The 15,400-nt window shown below is 38.6% G+C and overlaps 1 protein-coding gene across 1 annotated transcript in view; it reads right to left on the reverse strand.

Annotated features, from left to right (window-relative positions):
* Positions 1 to 247: 247 nt before the first annotated feature.
* LOC118519672 (pregnancy zone protein-like) overlaps positions 248 to 15,400 on the reverse strand; it is a 44,535-nt gene continuing 29,382 nt past the window's right edge. Inside the window, exons 18-36 of the mRNA XM_078075578.1 lie at positions 12,543 to 12,666; positions 11,929 to 12,157; positions 11,301 to 11,427; positions 10,977 to 11,098; positions 10,711 to 10,762; positions 8,692 to 8,775; positions 7,725 to 7,901; positions 7,351 to 7,438; positions 6,553 to 6,709; positions 6,072 to 6,146; positions 5,605 to 5,782; positions 5,089 to 5,312; positions 3,980 to 4,198; positions 3,697 to 3,827; positions 3,232 to 3,322; positions 2,524 to 2,592; positions 2,063 to 2,165; positions 1,055 to 1,096; positions 248 to 423 (exon numbers count right to left, since the gene is read on the reverse strand). Coding sequence (XP_077931704.1) covers positions 401 to 423; positions 1,055 to 1,096; positions 2,063 to 2,165; positions 2,524 to 2,592; positions 3,232 to 3,322; positions 3,697 to 3,827; positions 3,980 to 4,198; positions 5,089 to 5,312; positions 5,605 to 5,782; positions 6,072 to 6,146; positions 6,553 to 6,709; positions 7,351 to 7,438; positions 7,725 to 7,901; positions 8,692 to 8,775; positions 10,711 to 10,762; positions 10,977 to 11,098; positions 11,301 to 11,427; positions 11,929 to 12,157; positions 12,543 to 12,666 — 2,315 coding nt within the window. The 3' untranslated portion in view covers positions 248 to 400. The remainder of the gene's footprint in view (positions 424 to 1,054; positions 1,097 to 2,062; positions 2,166 to 2,523; positions 2,593 to 3,231; positions 3,323 to 3,696; positions 3,828 to 3,979; positions 4,199 to 5,088; positions 5,313 to 5,604; positions 5,783 to 6,071; positions 6,147 to 6,552; positions 6,710 to 7,350; positions 7,439 to 7,724; positions 7,902 to 8,691; positions 8,776 to 10,710; positions 10,763 to 10,976; positions 11,099 to 11,300; positions 11,428 to 11,928; positions 12,158 to 12,542; positions 12,667 to 15,400) is intronic.

The following is a 15,400-nucleotide window of genomic DNA, read 5'->3' on the forward strand; positions in this document are numbered from 1 at the left end:
ACAGTTAGTATAACCGTTCGCCTATTAATGGACATTTTGGTTGTTTCCAATATTTGGAAACATTGTTTTCTTTTGTCTACCTTCCTGTGGGTTACTTGAACATTTTTTGGAATTCCATTTTGATTTATCTGTAGTGTTTTTAGCTCAGCTTTTCATATAGCTTTTATAGTGTTTGTAAAAATACTGCGGGGAATAGACACATACTTCAGAAGGGAAATATAATATTGATACAGAACAAAAGAAATGGTAGAAGTGTATATGTCATAAATTTATTCAACATCAAATTTTATATATTTCCAATTCCTGTCCCCTCTTTCTCCCACTATCTTCTCTCTCCTGATAAGTCTTTGTCCTTCGTTCCTGGAGAACATCATCTGATGAGGTCCACAAGTTTCCATTGTCAAGCATTTCTGTGTTCAGATTCTAAACAGTAGAATAAAAGATAGGAAAATTAAGGAAATTCTGTCATCTACTAAAGGAATAATGTTTTGTATTTTAATCATAAATATTTGAACTTAATAAATTTTAATTATTTTTAATGATAGGGCTGTTCTTGTTTTTTGTTTCCTATTTTAGAATGGAGAACTGAAGGTCTCACAAGTGTTATATGTCAGAAATGCACATTGTCGACTGGTGTAAAGGAAAATCTTGTAGATCACATCTCTCATGCTGTGCTATAGGGACAACTACAGGGAAAAGTTTCCTGACCTTAACCAGTATAAGTTTAGAAATATCCTAAAAAGTTCATAGGTGATAAATATATCACCACTGGGTATAGAATATAAACTAAATATTAAATGATTTAGTTTTTATATGTGGTAAATTCCTGGATTTGTCTGCAAACAAGTCACCCCAGACCCAGTAATTATACTTTACTTGCATTTTTTTCTACCAAGAAATTCTATAATACATTTGAAATCGTTTAAGTTCCTAAATGATACACCATGGTCTTTATAATATGATAAGGATGTACTCAAGAAGCAACCATATATGGACAACTGATGTTTATTTATTTTCTTTATGTTGGCATTAGACTTCGCTGTTTATACCTTACCAGCACTGCAGGGATCCCTGTATTCTTCAATAGTAAATTCCCCTGAAACACAAAATGATAAGACAGAAAGAGTGAAGACATTCAGTAATAAGCATATGGGCAGTTAATTGTAAAATAACTGTGTAAGCTAGGAAAAAAAGAATAAAGACAGTTATGGAGCCAATGGAAACGAATGACTTCTGTACTAAACCATGCAGGACTAGTGGAGGGGGCAGTAAGAGAAAACTGGGCTTGGATACAGAAGTCAGGGGCAGGTTTCCCAGATGGAAGGTTGTCTATCCATGGGATACTGTATGGCCCTCTTCACAGCTGTGTTCTCTTTATTGGAGTTTAACTTCCTCTCTGAACTGTTTCTCATTCCAGGAAAGAGTAGTTTTAACACTACCAGCATGTTATGATGCTGGTAAATTTCTAGTTCAAAGTCATGAGCAAATGGAAGAATTTCCTGATATATTACAGACTTTCCCAAATTTTGTGAGACTACTCAAGGCACGAGTCAACAATGGATCAAATTTGGGGCACCTGGGTGGCTCAGTCAGTTAAGCATCTGCCTTCTGCTCAGGTCCCCCCATCCGACTCCCTGCTCAGCAGGGAGTCTGCTTCTCCCTTTCCCTTTGCCCCTCCTCCCAGATCATGCTCTCTCTCATGCATGCTCTGTCTCTCTCAAATAAATAAATAAAATATTTTAAAAAATGGATCAAATTTTAGGTCTCATATCACAAATCAGTACTGAGGTGTTTTTTTAGTTATTGCTATTCTACTTATATTTCTGGAATATTTCACTCCAGAACAAACAACTTTATAGGAGAATTTAGAAAGAACCGATCCCCTTATTGCTTTATAAGAATGGTTCAAGACTAGTTTAGGGGGCACATGATTATCCAATGACTGTAAACTCACTTTTTCTTCTGGTGAAAGACTGTGGGATTTTGTTTGAGTTAAGGTGACCCTTTACCAGATTAGTCAGTTTTTTCCTTTCAAAACTCAGCATGTCTGAATCCCACTCACCTGTCTCGTAATAATCATAGGCTTTTACAGTAGCTGGTTTTAAATTGTCAACTTGGATGGCTTGTTCCACTGAGAAGGAGAAACTCACAATTTGGTTGGTTAGCTGGAGAGACAGGAAAACTGAATTGGAATCAAAGATTAACTTAGTTTCTAGTTCCCATCCTCTCTTCCTATGATATTATCAAACCTTATGGTTATGCTATCCATCTGTATCAAAACCTATGGAAAGAATGGGACATTTTGAGATTTGCATAATACACTCAATGGCAGATACAAGAAGGACAAAAGATGATTCTATGGACAGTCAAATGTAGTAAATTGAGCCTTGTTGACCAATCCAGGCTTCATTTCCCTCTACGGCTATTTTCTTCTCCTTCACTTGTGTGTGCAAAACGTTACCCAGAATCTGGATTGGTGTGTCCACTACTTCAGTAGTTTCTAGCAGAGTCACAGAATCTTACCTCTTCAAAGTAAATCAGGACATGGTTGGTGCTCACTTCAGTCCTTTGAATCTGAGGCTTTTCTTGGAGCTGTTGACCAAGAGTATAAGCCAGACATATGGGATGAGGAAATTCCAGGCTAAGAGCACTTTTCAGGTACTTATGATCTAACTGGCTGTTCATAAACATCCAAACTGCTAATTGTGATTTCTTTGAGAATAATAGTAATATTTATTAAACCCTTTCTCTATTATCTGTCATCTCTATCATCTATACCTATGTATCTCTGTATCTATCTGTCCATCTCTCTATCATCTATCTAGTCTATCTCTAACATATACATTTTCATGATGTATGAGAGAGAATTATCCTTTCCATATAAAAAGAAAAAAGGAAGAATATCACATTTATCATATGTATGTGCATATATGAGATATATTTTTATATTATACATATGTATATATATATTTCCCTTTTTAAAATATATGATAATTCAATACCTCTCCACATACCTAATGTCTCAAGGGCTGCTGGAGCATTATTAACCATGTCTATGACTTACGTCTTACACTGAGACCACATAATGGTGACACCCACTATTAAAATGATGGAAACACTCTAGAGAAGTAAGTGTGAGGGAGTAAACCTTTTGAAAACCCAATAAAATTGACAAGCATAAATGTCAGGATTTATCATGACTTTGCTATCTGTAAAGGATTTAGGCTTTACCTTTCTCACTGATGATTTCGTAGGTATGAAGCCTGATACCATCTTCACGTCAACAATGACCATGTTGGAGCTTGGTCGTTCCCCAGTATAACTATGAAGGCAAGGCACACGGACAAGGCATTCAAACAAAATTCTTTGGAGTTCATTCAAGACAGAAATTCCCCCTTCTCTGTTATTTCTGGTGTTCCCTATCCTTAACTACCACTCAGCTTCCCTATCTATTCTATTTGTTTCTGCTATGCTTATTTGGAAAACCCATCATTATGAACTCACACTCTGCAGGTATGGCAACATCATATGCTCAACGTTAAGGTTTTTCGGTGTGAGTGAAGGAAATTTTCTTGTTAGTAAATATTGCAAGAATTCCATATTCATATTGTGTGACTTGAGACAACGGAGTTCCCCCGCAAAAGAAAATCAGTTGCTCCATATTCTACAAAAGGTCTTACCAACAAATGGATTTACCTAATGTTGATGTGAATCTGGAATTTCCTGTGAGCACGGACTCCATCACAATTCTTGGGGAGAGTATCAACCTTCAGAGTGAAGGGGACTTTCCCTTCTTTCTTGGGCAGGATGTTATATCTCAAGGATGTCTGAAACAAATGGAAAAAAAATCCTTTGTCATTGCACTCAAATAGTCTGTCTCTCTTTAGCGCACATTTCTTTTTCCATTTGGAGATTCATATCCAATTCTTGAGGCTTTTTCTCCTCATTTGTAGCATCCCCTAAACCCTGGAAGTCTCACCTGAAGATACACACATCCTGACCCTGACACGATCGTGCTGTATTCCCCTGGAATCTCTGGCAACCTGACCTCCTGCAGCAGCAGGCAATTGGCATAGTGGACTTGGAATTCTTCAAAGAACATCTCTGAAGACTTGACAGTCACCACAGTTGCTTTCTCCCTTTTACTGAAAGTTGCTGCTCCATATTTGGACAGGGCTTGGAGAGCTACCACAGTATCCTGAAAAAAGATGGGGCAGAAATCACAGGAGTGCAGGTAACAAAATCATACTGGATGTAAATCATATCAATACCACCCTCTCCCAGAGTTATTTCATGACAAACACAGACCCGTTATTAACATAAACTATTCTATGTACTTTAGGGGGACATAAAAAAGTTTCCCCATTCAAGTAGTTTACACTATACATATGGAAATTAGACCCACACATTGACATAGAGCAAAAGCTATTTCAATAATTTAGAAATTTATATAATAATTTTTGTTGTAAACATTCAGAGAAAGGAAAAGGAGGCAGAGCTAGATTAGTAAGAGAAGACTTCCTCATGAGAAGGTGAGTAAGAAGACGTACTTGAAGAAGGTACCGTGAAGAAGAAATAAAATTATGTATGAATCATGAGAAAGGTTTATATAGACAGAAAGAGAGGCATCAGGGACTACCAGGGTGGGAAATATTATGTGGAGACATAGAAAAAGGAGAGAGCCAATTCCAGAAAAAGTGAAGGGATTAGCCTAATTAGATGGCAATATGTGTGTTTACTGGGGGAGAGTAAATATTTTGAATAACATTATTAGATAATTTTAGTCTTTGGATGGAAAAAAAAAGATTTACTTTATGAGGGAAGTAATTTTATGAAATATTGCATTAGGAAGATTGATTTATTTTCCATTTGGGGGTCGACTAAGGAAAGAAGATATGAGAGACTGTACAGAGGGTTTTATTCAATAATGAATATATAAAATAATGAGGCTGGAACCTTTCTGGTGATGGAGGAATGGAGAAAGTATGAATTAGAAATATTGTCCGATCATTCAACTCCTAGAATATGGTTGTGTCTATACATGTATTAACATATTTATTTTTCTTCCTAGAGGCTCTCTCCACAGACCTGAGTGGAGGAGAAGCCCCCGTTGGGGTTTTGTTGTTTGATGATCCATTTCACAATACGTGAGGCCACAGACAGGTCTTCTGAAGATGGGGCCGGCCAAGCAGTAAGATAGGCAAGAAGCACGTATGAAGTCATCTCCACTTCAACAGAAGGAGCCCGGGGTTGATAATAGAATGTCGCAACGTCTTCAACTTTCCCAGGACGCTGCCAGTGGATCGAATCCTCTTTGAAATAGAACAGAATGTGATCTTAAACTTAAAGAATGATCTTAATTAATTAATTAATTAATTTTAAAAGATTTTATTTATTTAATTGCGAGAGAGAGATCATGAGCAGGGGAGGACGGGTAGAGGGAGAAGCAGTCTCCCCACTGAGCAGGGAGCCCGACGTGGGGCTCGATCCCAGGACCCTGAGATCATGATCCAAGCGAAGGCAGACGCTTAACCCACTGAGCCCCCCAGGCGCCCGTCAATCACTGGTGATTTGGGAGGTGAATTGTGCAGTAGCAGCCCTTACCTTCTTTCACAGCGTCTTTGTCCAACGATTCAAGAAGCTCACTTCGCTTTGCCTGGTTTCCTGCTAGGGCAAAGGCATAGGCCAATAATGCCTTGGTATAGACAAGACTTCCTCGGGCCTCTGAGATGGATCCCCAGGCATTTTCCAGGCAGAACAGAGCATTGCGGACAACAGGGTGCTATAAGGCAGATGAAAAGAGATCTTTAGATAGCAGAAGCAGGCTAATGAATTGTCCACGGGCTAACACCAGATTAAAGGGCACAACGTGTCATGTAACATCACGGGCTCTGACCAGAGAATCATTTCCTCTGCAGCTTCCAAAGGGATCTGGTCTTTTATGGTCTAGTGAAATATACCAGAACTAAATAACATGAAAACCACAACTCATTTTCCTCAGAGAGTCATAGTTTCATGATTTGTATTCCTTATATTTGTGAGGGAGCTACAGGGACTGTGCTGGTACATACAGCGACAGGTAGTGGCATCTCCAGGAGAGCAACGGTGATGTAGGCAGAGAGTGTCAGTTCATCGTCTACCCCACCCTGTAAAGATCAGAGGCAGAGATACTCAAACACTCCAACATTCATTAGCCAGAGCTGGCTCATTCTACTTATCCCCCTGCACACTCTTCACTAGAAAGCATCTTTTCTTGTGCAACATTATTGATTTTTCCCCCTTTCCCCTCCACCCTCAAATTCTCGAATCTGTCCCAAGTCATTTCCCCTCACTTTTAGTAATATATTGGGTTTTTTTTTTTTTGCACAGCATTTTATAATTTAGTAAAAAACTACTAATTTATTGTCAGATTTCAGAAGCTTTAGAGAGTACCATCCTTCCTCAAAGCTATGTCACCAAGATGTGAGGAATCAGCAGGACGCATTTTCTCCTCATTTTCTCCTCATTACATGTCACTATTTTCAGGGACTAGAACAAAATGAATGGCACTACCTTAATAGCATTATTTAGCAGTGATCCGGAGCGCTGGAAACAACCATTTTCTTTCTGTCTCTGTGAGAGCCAGGTGAGGGCATTGGTGATGTGTGACATCTCCACAAAAATGTGCGACCGGGCTTGAGCAAAGGACTTGAGCACAAATGCAGTGAGCCTGTCCAGCACAGGAGAGACAGACATGAGGACCATCTCACATTTAAAGCTCACTTTGGGCAACTGCATTCAGACATTGGTCTTCGCCATCCAGGGGAGGAAATTGTTGGGGAAAATCGGTGGGGAAATGACACTTGCACACTAAATATTCTTGTTTGTTCATCAAATATCTGAATTCCTTTTTTAAATCTCAACTTTATTGGTTTCTCCTGAATTGATGCTTTCCACTTTTTTTTTTTTTTTCTCACGAAATGTTTGCTGGAGCCTCCGAACCTTTCCATCACCCACACTGCGATTTCCTGAATGATTTTAATAACATCACAGTCTCTTGTGTCTTTTCCCTCTTCCTTTCCCTTAATGCACAGTATAGAAGCTTCTCCTACTACCATTTCACATTATAACACTTTCTGCCTTATATTTCCATTTGGGGGGATCTTTATTTTACTGCTATTTACTGTGCTATCACAGATGGCCTGCATTCATACACGAAATGGTGAGATCACACAGTAGTGATGACAGACATATGGATTTTTAAAGGATAACACATTTCCATGAAAGAACTCCAGGTATCAGAGAATAATTATTCCCAGAATTCCAGAATAGAATGGATCTATAGCAAGCATGTGGAAATAATTATCTTACCAAGTGTTTCCCTGACTTCTGCCACTATGATCCCCAAAGGTGCTGTATGAACCATCACTGTGCTTATAATTCAACTGCCTTTGGTACCCTGAAGAAGAAATATTCGTAGATTTATGAAATAGCAGAGACGTTGGAGAATAAATCAGTTTTTTCCTCAATACTTGGATAGGAATCATAGGAAAACTACTATTTTATTAAGATGTCTCCAAGGCTTGATAATGCCATTGAATTTTCGGTAGTAGAGTGGGACATTTCATTGGTTGTCACAGCAACAGTGATTATGAAATCTTAACCAAAGGGATGCTGATTTGAGTTCACTGAGAGAGATATTTGGGAAATCAATTAAGATTTCTCCTTTTGGGATTATTGCTTACCACTGATGAGGTAGCTGATGGCTTTGGACTTGATAGTCTCTGTCAGCTGTCGTGTCTCATTCAGATAGTTCAGAACATAGATGTTAGGGACAAAAAGGACCATATTTTGCTCTCCACAACCATACGGCATCTGGAGAAGATTATGAAGATTTTGCATTGCAGAGCCTAATATGTCACCTGGGGAGTGAAAGACATTAAAAAAATCAGAGGAAGAGTGCCTGGGTGGCTCAGTCATTCAAGTGTCCAACTCTTGGTTTCTGCTTAGGTCATGATCTATCTCATGGGTCATGGGATCGAGCCCTGCGTTGGGCTCTGTGCTCAGCAGGGAGTCTGCTTAAGAATTCTCTCCCTCTGCCCTGCTCCTCCCTCTACTCGCTAGCACGGGCGCTCTCTTTCTCTCTCTCTCCCCCTCTTTCTCTCTCTCTCAAATAAATAAATAAATCCTTAAAAAAAAATCGGAGGACCGCAGAGCTGGTTTCTGTTGGGATAGGAAGATAGATTACTAGCTAAATGAGAGGTCAAATCACGTATGGAGGGAAGGACAAGAAAGCATAAGAGCTGAAGAAAAACAAGAAATAGAAAGGATAGAGAAAAGTGGGACAAAGAAAGTCGATGATTCCAGGATGGGAAAAACAATGGCTGGGCACATCTTTTCTGATGAACCGCATGTCTGGTAAAAACCAACTGTTTTCAAATCTATTAGGAAGCATCACCACCTAGTCAATCTCTGAAGATGAGGGCACAGAGAAGTGACCCTTTTTACTCTTTCGAGTATGTCAAGGTATAATAAGTAGCACAACATCTATTCAACCCCCTTTCTGACTAATATACAATGCGATTCTTAGCTTAGCGCTCTTTCTCTCAATCCAATGCCTACAGCCAAAGTCTTCATTAACTGTGGATGGTGAGGCTGCATGCACTAGAGTAATGAGATGGACAGCTGCTTGCCTTGGGCTGGCAGACTCACCCAAAACCGAATATGTCGCCCTGGCAGATCCTTCAACCACATCTGAAGGAACTTTTAGTGACAACTTTTCAGATACACCAGTTTCTAATGAAAGAAGACAAATATATATAAGGGAAGGGAAAAAATGAGAGAAATATTCTATTTTTTTGAAATTTTTCCTCTTTTTGATCAAATTCCAACCTCTCATGTCTCTTGATCATTCTATAATTTCTTTGATGCAGTCTGATTTTCTCCTAAAGTCATGATTCATCTCGCAGTGAAGTTCATATTAATATATGTTGGTGCTAAATTTTTACAGATTTCCTTATAAGCATATACCTTATGTTATGCTTATTTCTTTCCCTTCATTGTTTATGTTAGTACTTATTATTAGTGTTTTTTGAAAATAACATTCATGTCATAAATATGTGTTAAGTGTGTGCTATATGCCAAGTTCTGTTTTAAGTGCAATGATAAACAATTTTCAAAAAAATTTCCTGACTTACAAGTTTTCACTTTAATGGGAGTAATAAGATAACAAATAAATATTTAATATGATAGATGCTAATAAGTTCTATAGAGAAAATTAAAGCAGAGTGTTTATATGGATGAGCTAGTAAGACAGAGCAAATCAGAAAGTGTAGGGTATGGGAAGCAGGTTCCCCTCTTTGATAAAACAAAATCAGAGGTGACTGGAGACTTTATGTATGTCAAGGAGTAAGATTTATAGATATCTGAGGGAAGAGACTTCCAGGAAGAAGGAACAAAAAGTGAAAAGATTTCAGAGATTAGAGCATGGTGGCTGTGTTGCAAGACCAATCTAGGAGTCCGGTGTGGCCAGAGGAGGGTGAGTAAGGGAGAGAGTAATAGGATATGAAGTCATGGCAGTAGTGAGGGTTTGGAGGGGACATTGGAGACATAGGCTTTAACTTTCAGGGATGTGGGAAACTCTTGGAAGATTTGAACAGAAGAGGCACATAATCTGAAATGTGCTTTAAATGATTCCTCTTGCTGTAGGGGATCAAGTAAAGATGACCAGGAGACCAGTTAAGAGGTTATTGAGAAGATCCAAGAGAGAAAAGACTAGAGTAGAAGTGGACATGGTGAGAAGTGGGAAGATTCTGGATATAATGTGAAGGTGGAACCAACTAGATTTGAAAGTAGATTGGGTGTGGAGTATAAGAGAAAGAACATTGTAAAGGATGACTCCAAAGTTTTTATTTCAAGCAAGTAAAAAAACCGAATTTCCATCATCTGAGATGGAGAAAATTGTAGGAGGAGTGGGTTTGTGGGGACCAGCAGAAGAGCAGTTTTGAACATGCTAGTTTGAGATGCCTATTAGCCTACAGGCCTGTAAGTGGAGATGATTATGGGCAACTGAATACACGAGTTCGAGTTAGGAAAGCAGTGTGGACCCAAGTTGTATATTTTGTGGTCTCCAGTACAAAGTTGTTATTCGAGTTCTGTTACTAAATGAGATTATCAAGGGAAGGGATGCTTCTAGAGAGGAGAGATCTGCACACTGAACATCATCCTCAAGATGATTCTAGATGGTGCAGAGTTGAGTATTTTAAAGGTAATTTTTATATGATTATATTAATGGTATTAGTAAAATATTGGTTTCCTATATATGTTGGTGACCTGAAGTTCTTCTTCAAGTAACTTACACAAGTAAATTAAACTTGAGTACCTTTAAACTATTAATTGAATAATAAATAGTACTATTGCCACATAGATATTTTAATACTTCAAAAATTGTTTAGGAGGAAGTTTGAAAAACACAGGGATATTGGAAAGAATCCTATTCTATGGTCATCAACTTTAGTTCTCATTATTAGCCAGGAGCTTTTAGGTAAGTCTTTTAACTTCTATAAGCCTTCATCAGGAAAAGACTGTTCTGAATCAAATATCGTTAGATTTGCACATGGGAGAGTACACTATTTTTTTTTCCAGAGGAAAACATACCACAAAGAGCATTCTAAAATTATACACTTTGGCAAGTGGCTTAACATGCGAATTTTGTCTATTTTTGACACTTACCTGAAGCACAGAGGAGTGTGTTGAAAGTTTCTTCCTTTTCTATTCCTTCAGGCTTTATATTGAAAAAAAAGTGAAAAAAGAAGGTCATACTGAGTGTATAGGAAAAAAAATCAATCACTTTAAAGTAGAGAGAAAACGTTAGTAAGAAGCTGAGTTGTAGATACATCTGTATTTTGAGGAGTGAAATGTCACTGTCACAGACATATTATATAATGCTATATAATATAAAAAGGGCTCTGAGACTCAGAGAAAGTTTATCGGCATACCTCAACTAATAAGGGCTTGATTACGGTATCCTTCCGTCGAAGCGCTGGGACTCTTGGCACCTCGTTGCCACACAATTCCTGAGACTTCAGGGCTTCCACAGTAGCTGTGAAATTCACCTTTCCTGGGGAATAAGATTCTTAATGAGTTAAACAGTGATTCTATATTGCATGGTTTATCTTTTCAAGTGTCTCCTATATTGCATATCATTTTCTTTCAATGCATCATTGTTGAAGGAGGAGGAAAAAAACATGTATCTGGATCAGAGCAGAAAGCACATCATTACAACATAGGAAGTAGGATTTGTCAACAACTTTACCACTTACCCAGTGACTTTGGGGTCACAGCCCAGGACATAGTTTTCTGCCTATTTCCACAAACACAGGGAGTTTCTTCATTCTTTTTCACTAGGTCCGCTGACTTGTCAGGAAAGGCTTCCAGCTGCACACGGACCTGTCCCCCATACCCACGCACAAGTTTGAGAAAGAACACAGGTCGAGGGACAATGATGGGTCAAGGAGCTTCATGGGACAATGGAAACTAATTGAGAGGCTTTGAGAAATTGTTCAAACAAGGTAAATCCTGTCCAACGCTTTGTAGTTTAATGTTGCCAATAGGGAACTGAAAAACCGAGAAGAATTGAGATATTCCCAGGGTTTAGGCTTGTGCCAACACAACGAAGAGATGTTTGCTTTAGTCAGAGTGAAAAATAATCAGGTGGAAATGATGTCTGAATTTAGGAATACACAGAAAAAATAAAGCCCCAAATGAATATAACCTTACCACCTTGGACCAGTCAGGGAGCTTTGCTCTTAGCAACTATTCCGTTCCCAAATTAGGCTACATCATTCTTCAGCTATGATTTGCTGGGAGATTACCTAGGAGACCCGGATATTAAATGGCAACTGTGCGTCTCCCTTCCACTTTTGCTCACTCCCAGAGAAGTGCCCTTACCCGAATGCAATGGGACAAATAGTTGAACACGGTGGCTTTGAGCGTAAAGGCTTCTCCTCGCACCACAGAGTAGGGGAGAATGAGTTCCAGGAAGAAGGGCTGGAACACTTGAAGAGAGATGACGGGGGAGAGGCCCAGCCCTGTCGATCCGGACAAGCAGAGTGCGCTAGCCTTCCACTCCGTGATGGTGTCAGGGACATTCACTGCCAACTCATTTCTACCTGATGAACTAGAGAAAAGAATAAGAGGAAGCCTTTGTGAGTCAATCCTTTTTTTAGCACGGACCCAAGCTGATTGTGGAGCATGCTAACCTAGTAACCCAGTATGGTCAATACTAAACCTGATCCTAGATTCAGCACTCCTAGCAAAGTCTCTGAAAGTTTTCCTTTCCTCTTGGGGGCAAGGGTAGTTTCCCACTTGGCATGATTTTAGATATCTCAGGACCAAATTAGAAAAAAAAAAATTGCATTGTTGAGCTATGAGATCAATGAACTATGAACCTAAATGTTTACCAGAAAGAAGTGGAGCAGAACCGCAAGGCTCAGGAACATCAGAATCATGGAGGATGAGTCACATCTCTTCCTAAACGAAATCCTGGGCAACACACAACTTACTCGAGTGGCACCAAGTCCCAGATCCAGGTCTCAGGGAAGTACTTCCGGACCGTCTCTTTCACTTCCACAGCTGAAGGATTCTCTCTGATGAACATTGGATAAACTGCTCCTTCAATACCACGTGCTAGAGGAAGGGCTGTGGCAGAACAATATGAAGGGCCCAATGTAAGCCTCATTTTTATCATGAATTTCTAGTTGCCTAGTTCTCAAGTAGAATAAGGTCGTTTGCTCAGGGAATATTTATTACTGGAACAGCTTAATCTACCAGCTTGTGACTTTGTTCATTTATCTATTTGTCCTCTAGGAAAGTTAATCCTGTTGCTTCTTCAAAGAGTCTGGAGGTAAATGTATTTTCCTCTAGACATGAAAGCAAATGCAGCTCTCTAGAAGCTGATTATTCAATGGGTAACGGGAAGAATAAAGAGTAACTTAATACACCAAATATTCTTTTTATGCTGAAAGAATGATCACGTATTCTCCATTTGCAGTGAAGATCAAACAAGAAGAATGAATAGGAGCTACAGCAAGAGGATTTCAGAAATGCTTTTTTATTTTATGGTGATTGAGATACAGACAGAAACTCTAGGATACAGTAAAGTATGTGTTATAGACAGCAGAGACTCAATAAAGGACAGAAAATGAACTTTAGATTGGCCAAAGAAGACTTCACCAAAGTAGACTTTTAGATGATCATTGAAGGATGAGAAACAGAGGAGAATGGAAGAGGTATTTGATGGAAATGGCTCTGTTAATACACACGCAGAGGTCAGAAGGGATGCTCCACGGGGAAAATCGAGTAGGATGTCTATTTTAGGGCTGTGTTGAGTAAATAGTAGATGTAATTATATAATAAAACTCCATGAAGATTAGGACAAATAAATTAGATCTGTTATGGTAGGAGTTAGCCTGGTTTAAAAAAAAAAGTGATACTCTAGAGATCAGAAGATAGGGAGCACAGGTATAAATATATAAATAGAAATGTGACATATATGTATTTTACATATATATAAAATAATATCATAGGACATGCTTTTTTAAAACCTTAAGGACAGTAATTCTATGAATTCTGGAAATAGTGACCATCTATGAGAAATAAGTGACATGATAAAAGCCATGTTTAAGTGTGATAATGCCTTTCACAGTATTCAGGACAGATTGAAGTGGAGAAAGACTGGAGGCAAGAAAGGTAAGTTAGGGTGGTTTTTAAGTCATTTCCTTATGAAATAATGAGGCACAAGACTAAGGTGGAAATGAAAAGGAAAGGATGGATAGGTGACAAATACAAATGCAAAATTTGCTAGAGCCTTACAGAATATGTGGGATAAGAATGCAATGATGGGGGTCCCTGGGTGGCACAATCGGTTAAGCATCTAACACTTGGTTATCATTCTGCTCAGGTTGTGATCTCAGGGTTGTGAGATGGAGCTGTGTTGGGCTCCATGCTCAGCGAGGAGTCTGTTCTCCCTCTCCAGCTGCCCCTCTCCCTGCTTGCGTGGGACACCTCTCTCTCTCTCTTGCAAATAAATAAATCTTTTTTAAAAAAAGGAATGTAATGATGGTACTCTGTTTTCAGGTTTTCTGGGTCATTCTATGAACATGTTTTCCCTTAGAATTGGAAAGAAAATACACCCTTGGTATTAAGAGGGATATGAAAATAATGTAATAGTGCTTTTCAAGTATTTGTTTAAAAAACATACTATTATTGGAATCATAATTCTATTTTCTTCTTTTATAGTCACACATACACTCGGTAACTTTGATGTTGTCACTTTGATTTCAGATTGGAAGAAACTGAACCTTTGAAAGTTTAAGTGAGTCTGTGAATTTTCAAAGTTCCATATGTCCTACCATGCAGGAATGTGATGAGAACATGTCCCTTTGCTCTTAGCACAGTACTCTTTTTTCTGTACACAGAATTTTCTTTTTCTTTTTCTTTTTTTTTTTTTTGTACACAGAGTTTTCTTTCTGTTGAGGGAATATTCTCAGTTACTCCTCTGTTGCCAACTAGAACTTTATTCTTTGTCTTCGTAGGTAAATAATTTCTACTGTATTAAAGTATTTCTACTGTATTAAAGTATGTGTTTATTTTTAAGAAACACTTTATACCAGCACATTTCTTTTTAGGAAGTAGGATTAGTAGATATTCAAACATGCAGTGAGAAATTTCTCTAGGTCTGACAGCAATCGAAAAAAATACTCAGAATCTTTTCAACTTTCCCTCATTTCCAGGTATACCTGAAACACACTAGGAGACTAGTAGTATATCTGCTAAAAGTTGGATTATTCTATTTTGTCCAATATATCAAAATCTCTTTGATTTTTATAAAAGAATATGACACAGATGATAAATATCCATATGATCCTTCGTATTTCTCAGCCTCCCTTGCAGTAAGGGCAGATGTGATATATGCCTTTTCCACAGCTGACCAAAAAAGGTCATGTGCGAACCAACTCCTTTCCCATGGTAATGACCTTCAATGTCACATTGGAGATGGAGTCACAAGGTGAAAGCAGAACGGGTATCCCCGACTCACTGGTAACGAGCTGCTCCGGACAGCTACTGGACTCAAAAGCAGTTTTGTGTGAGCAAAAAATAAAGCTGTCATACGCTTAGTCACTGAGATGTGGGGGTTTGTTTGTTACTGCGGTATAGTCTGTCTTATCCTGACCAATGTAGCTGATGAAACCACCTGGATAAGGAGGATTTGAAATAGCAAGATCATTGAAGGCTAGGACAAAATGACAGTCAATTTTGATCTCAGAGAGAGAGAGAGAGAGAGAGAGAGAAAGAAAGAAACAATAATTGCTTTAAAAATCCCATTTTTGGGGGGCGGTGGAGATGTTATTTGGAGAAAACT

Source organism: Halichoerus grypus, chromosome 6 (genome assembly GCF_964656455.1).
Source record: "Halichoerus grypus chromosome 6, mHalGry1.hap1.1, whole genome shotgun sequence".
NCBI classification, from domain to species: Eukaryota; Metazoa; Chordata; class Mammalia; order Carnivora; family Phocidae; genus Halichoerus; species Halichoerus grypus.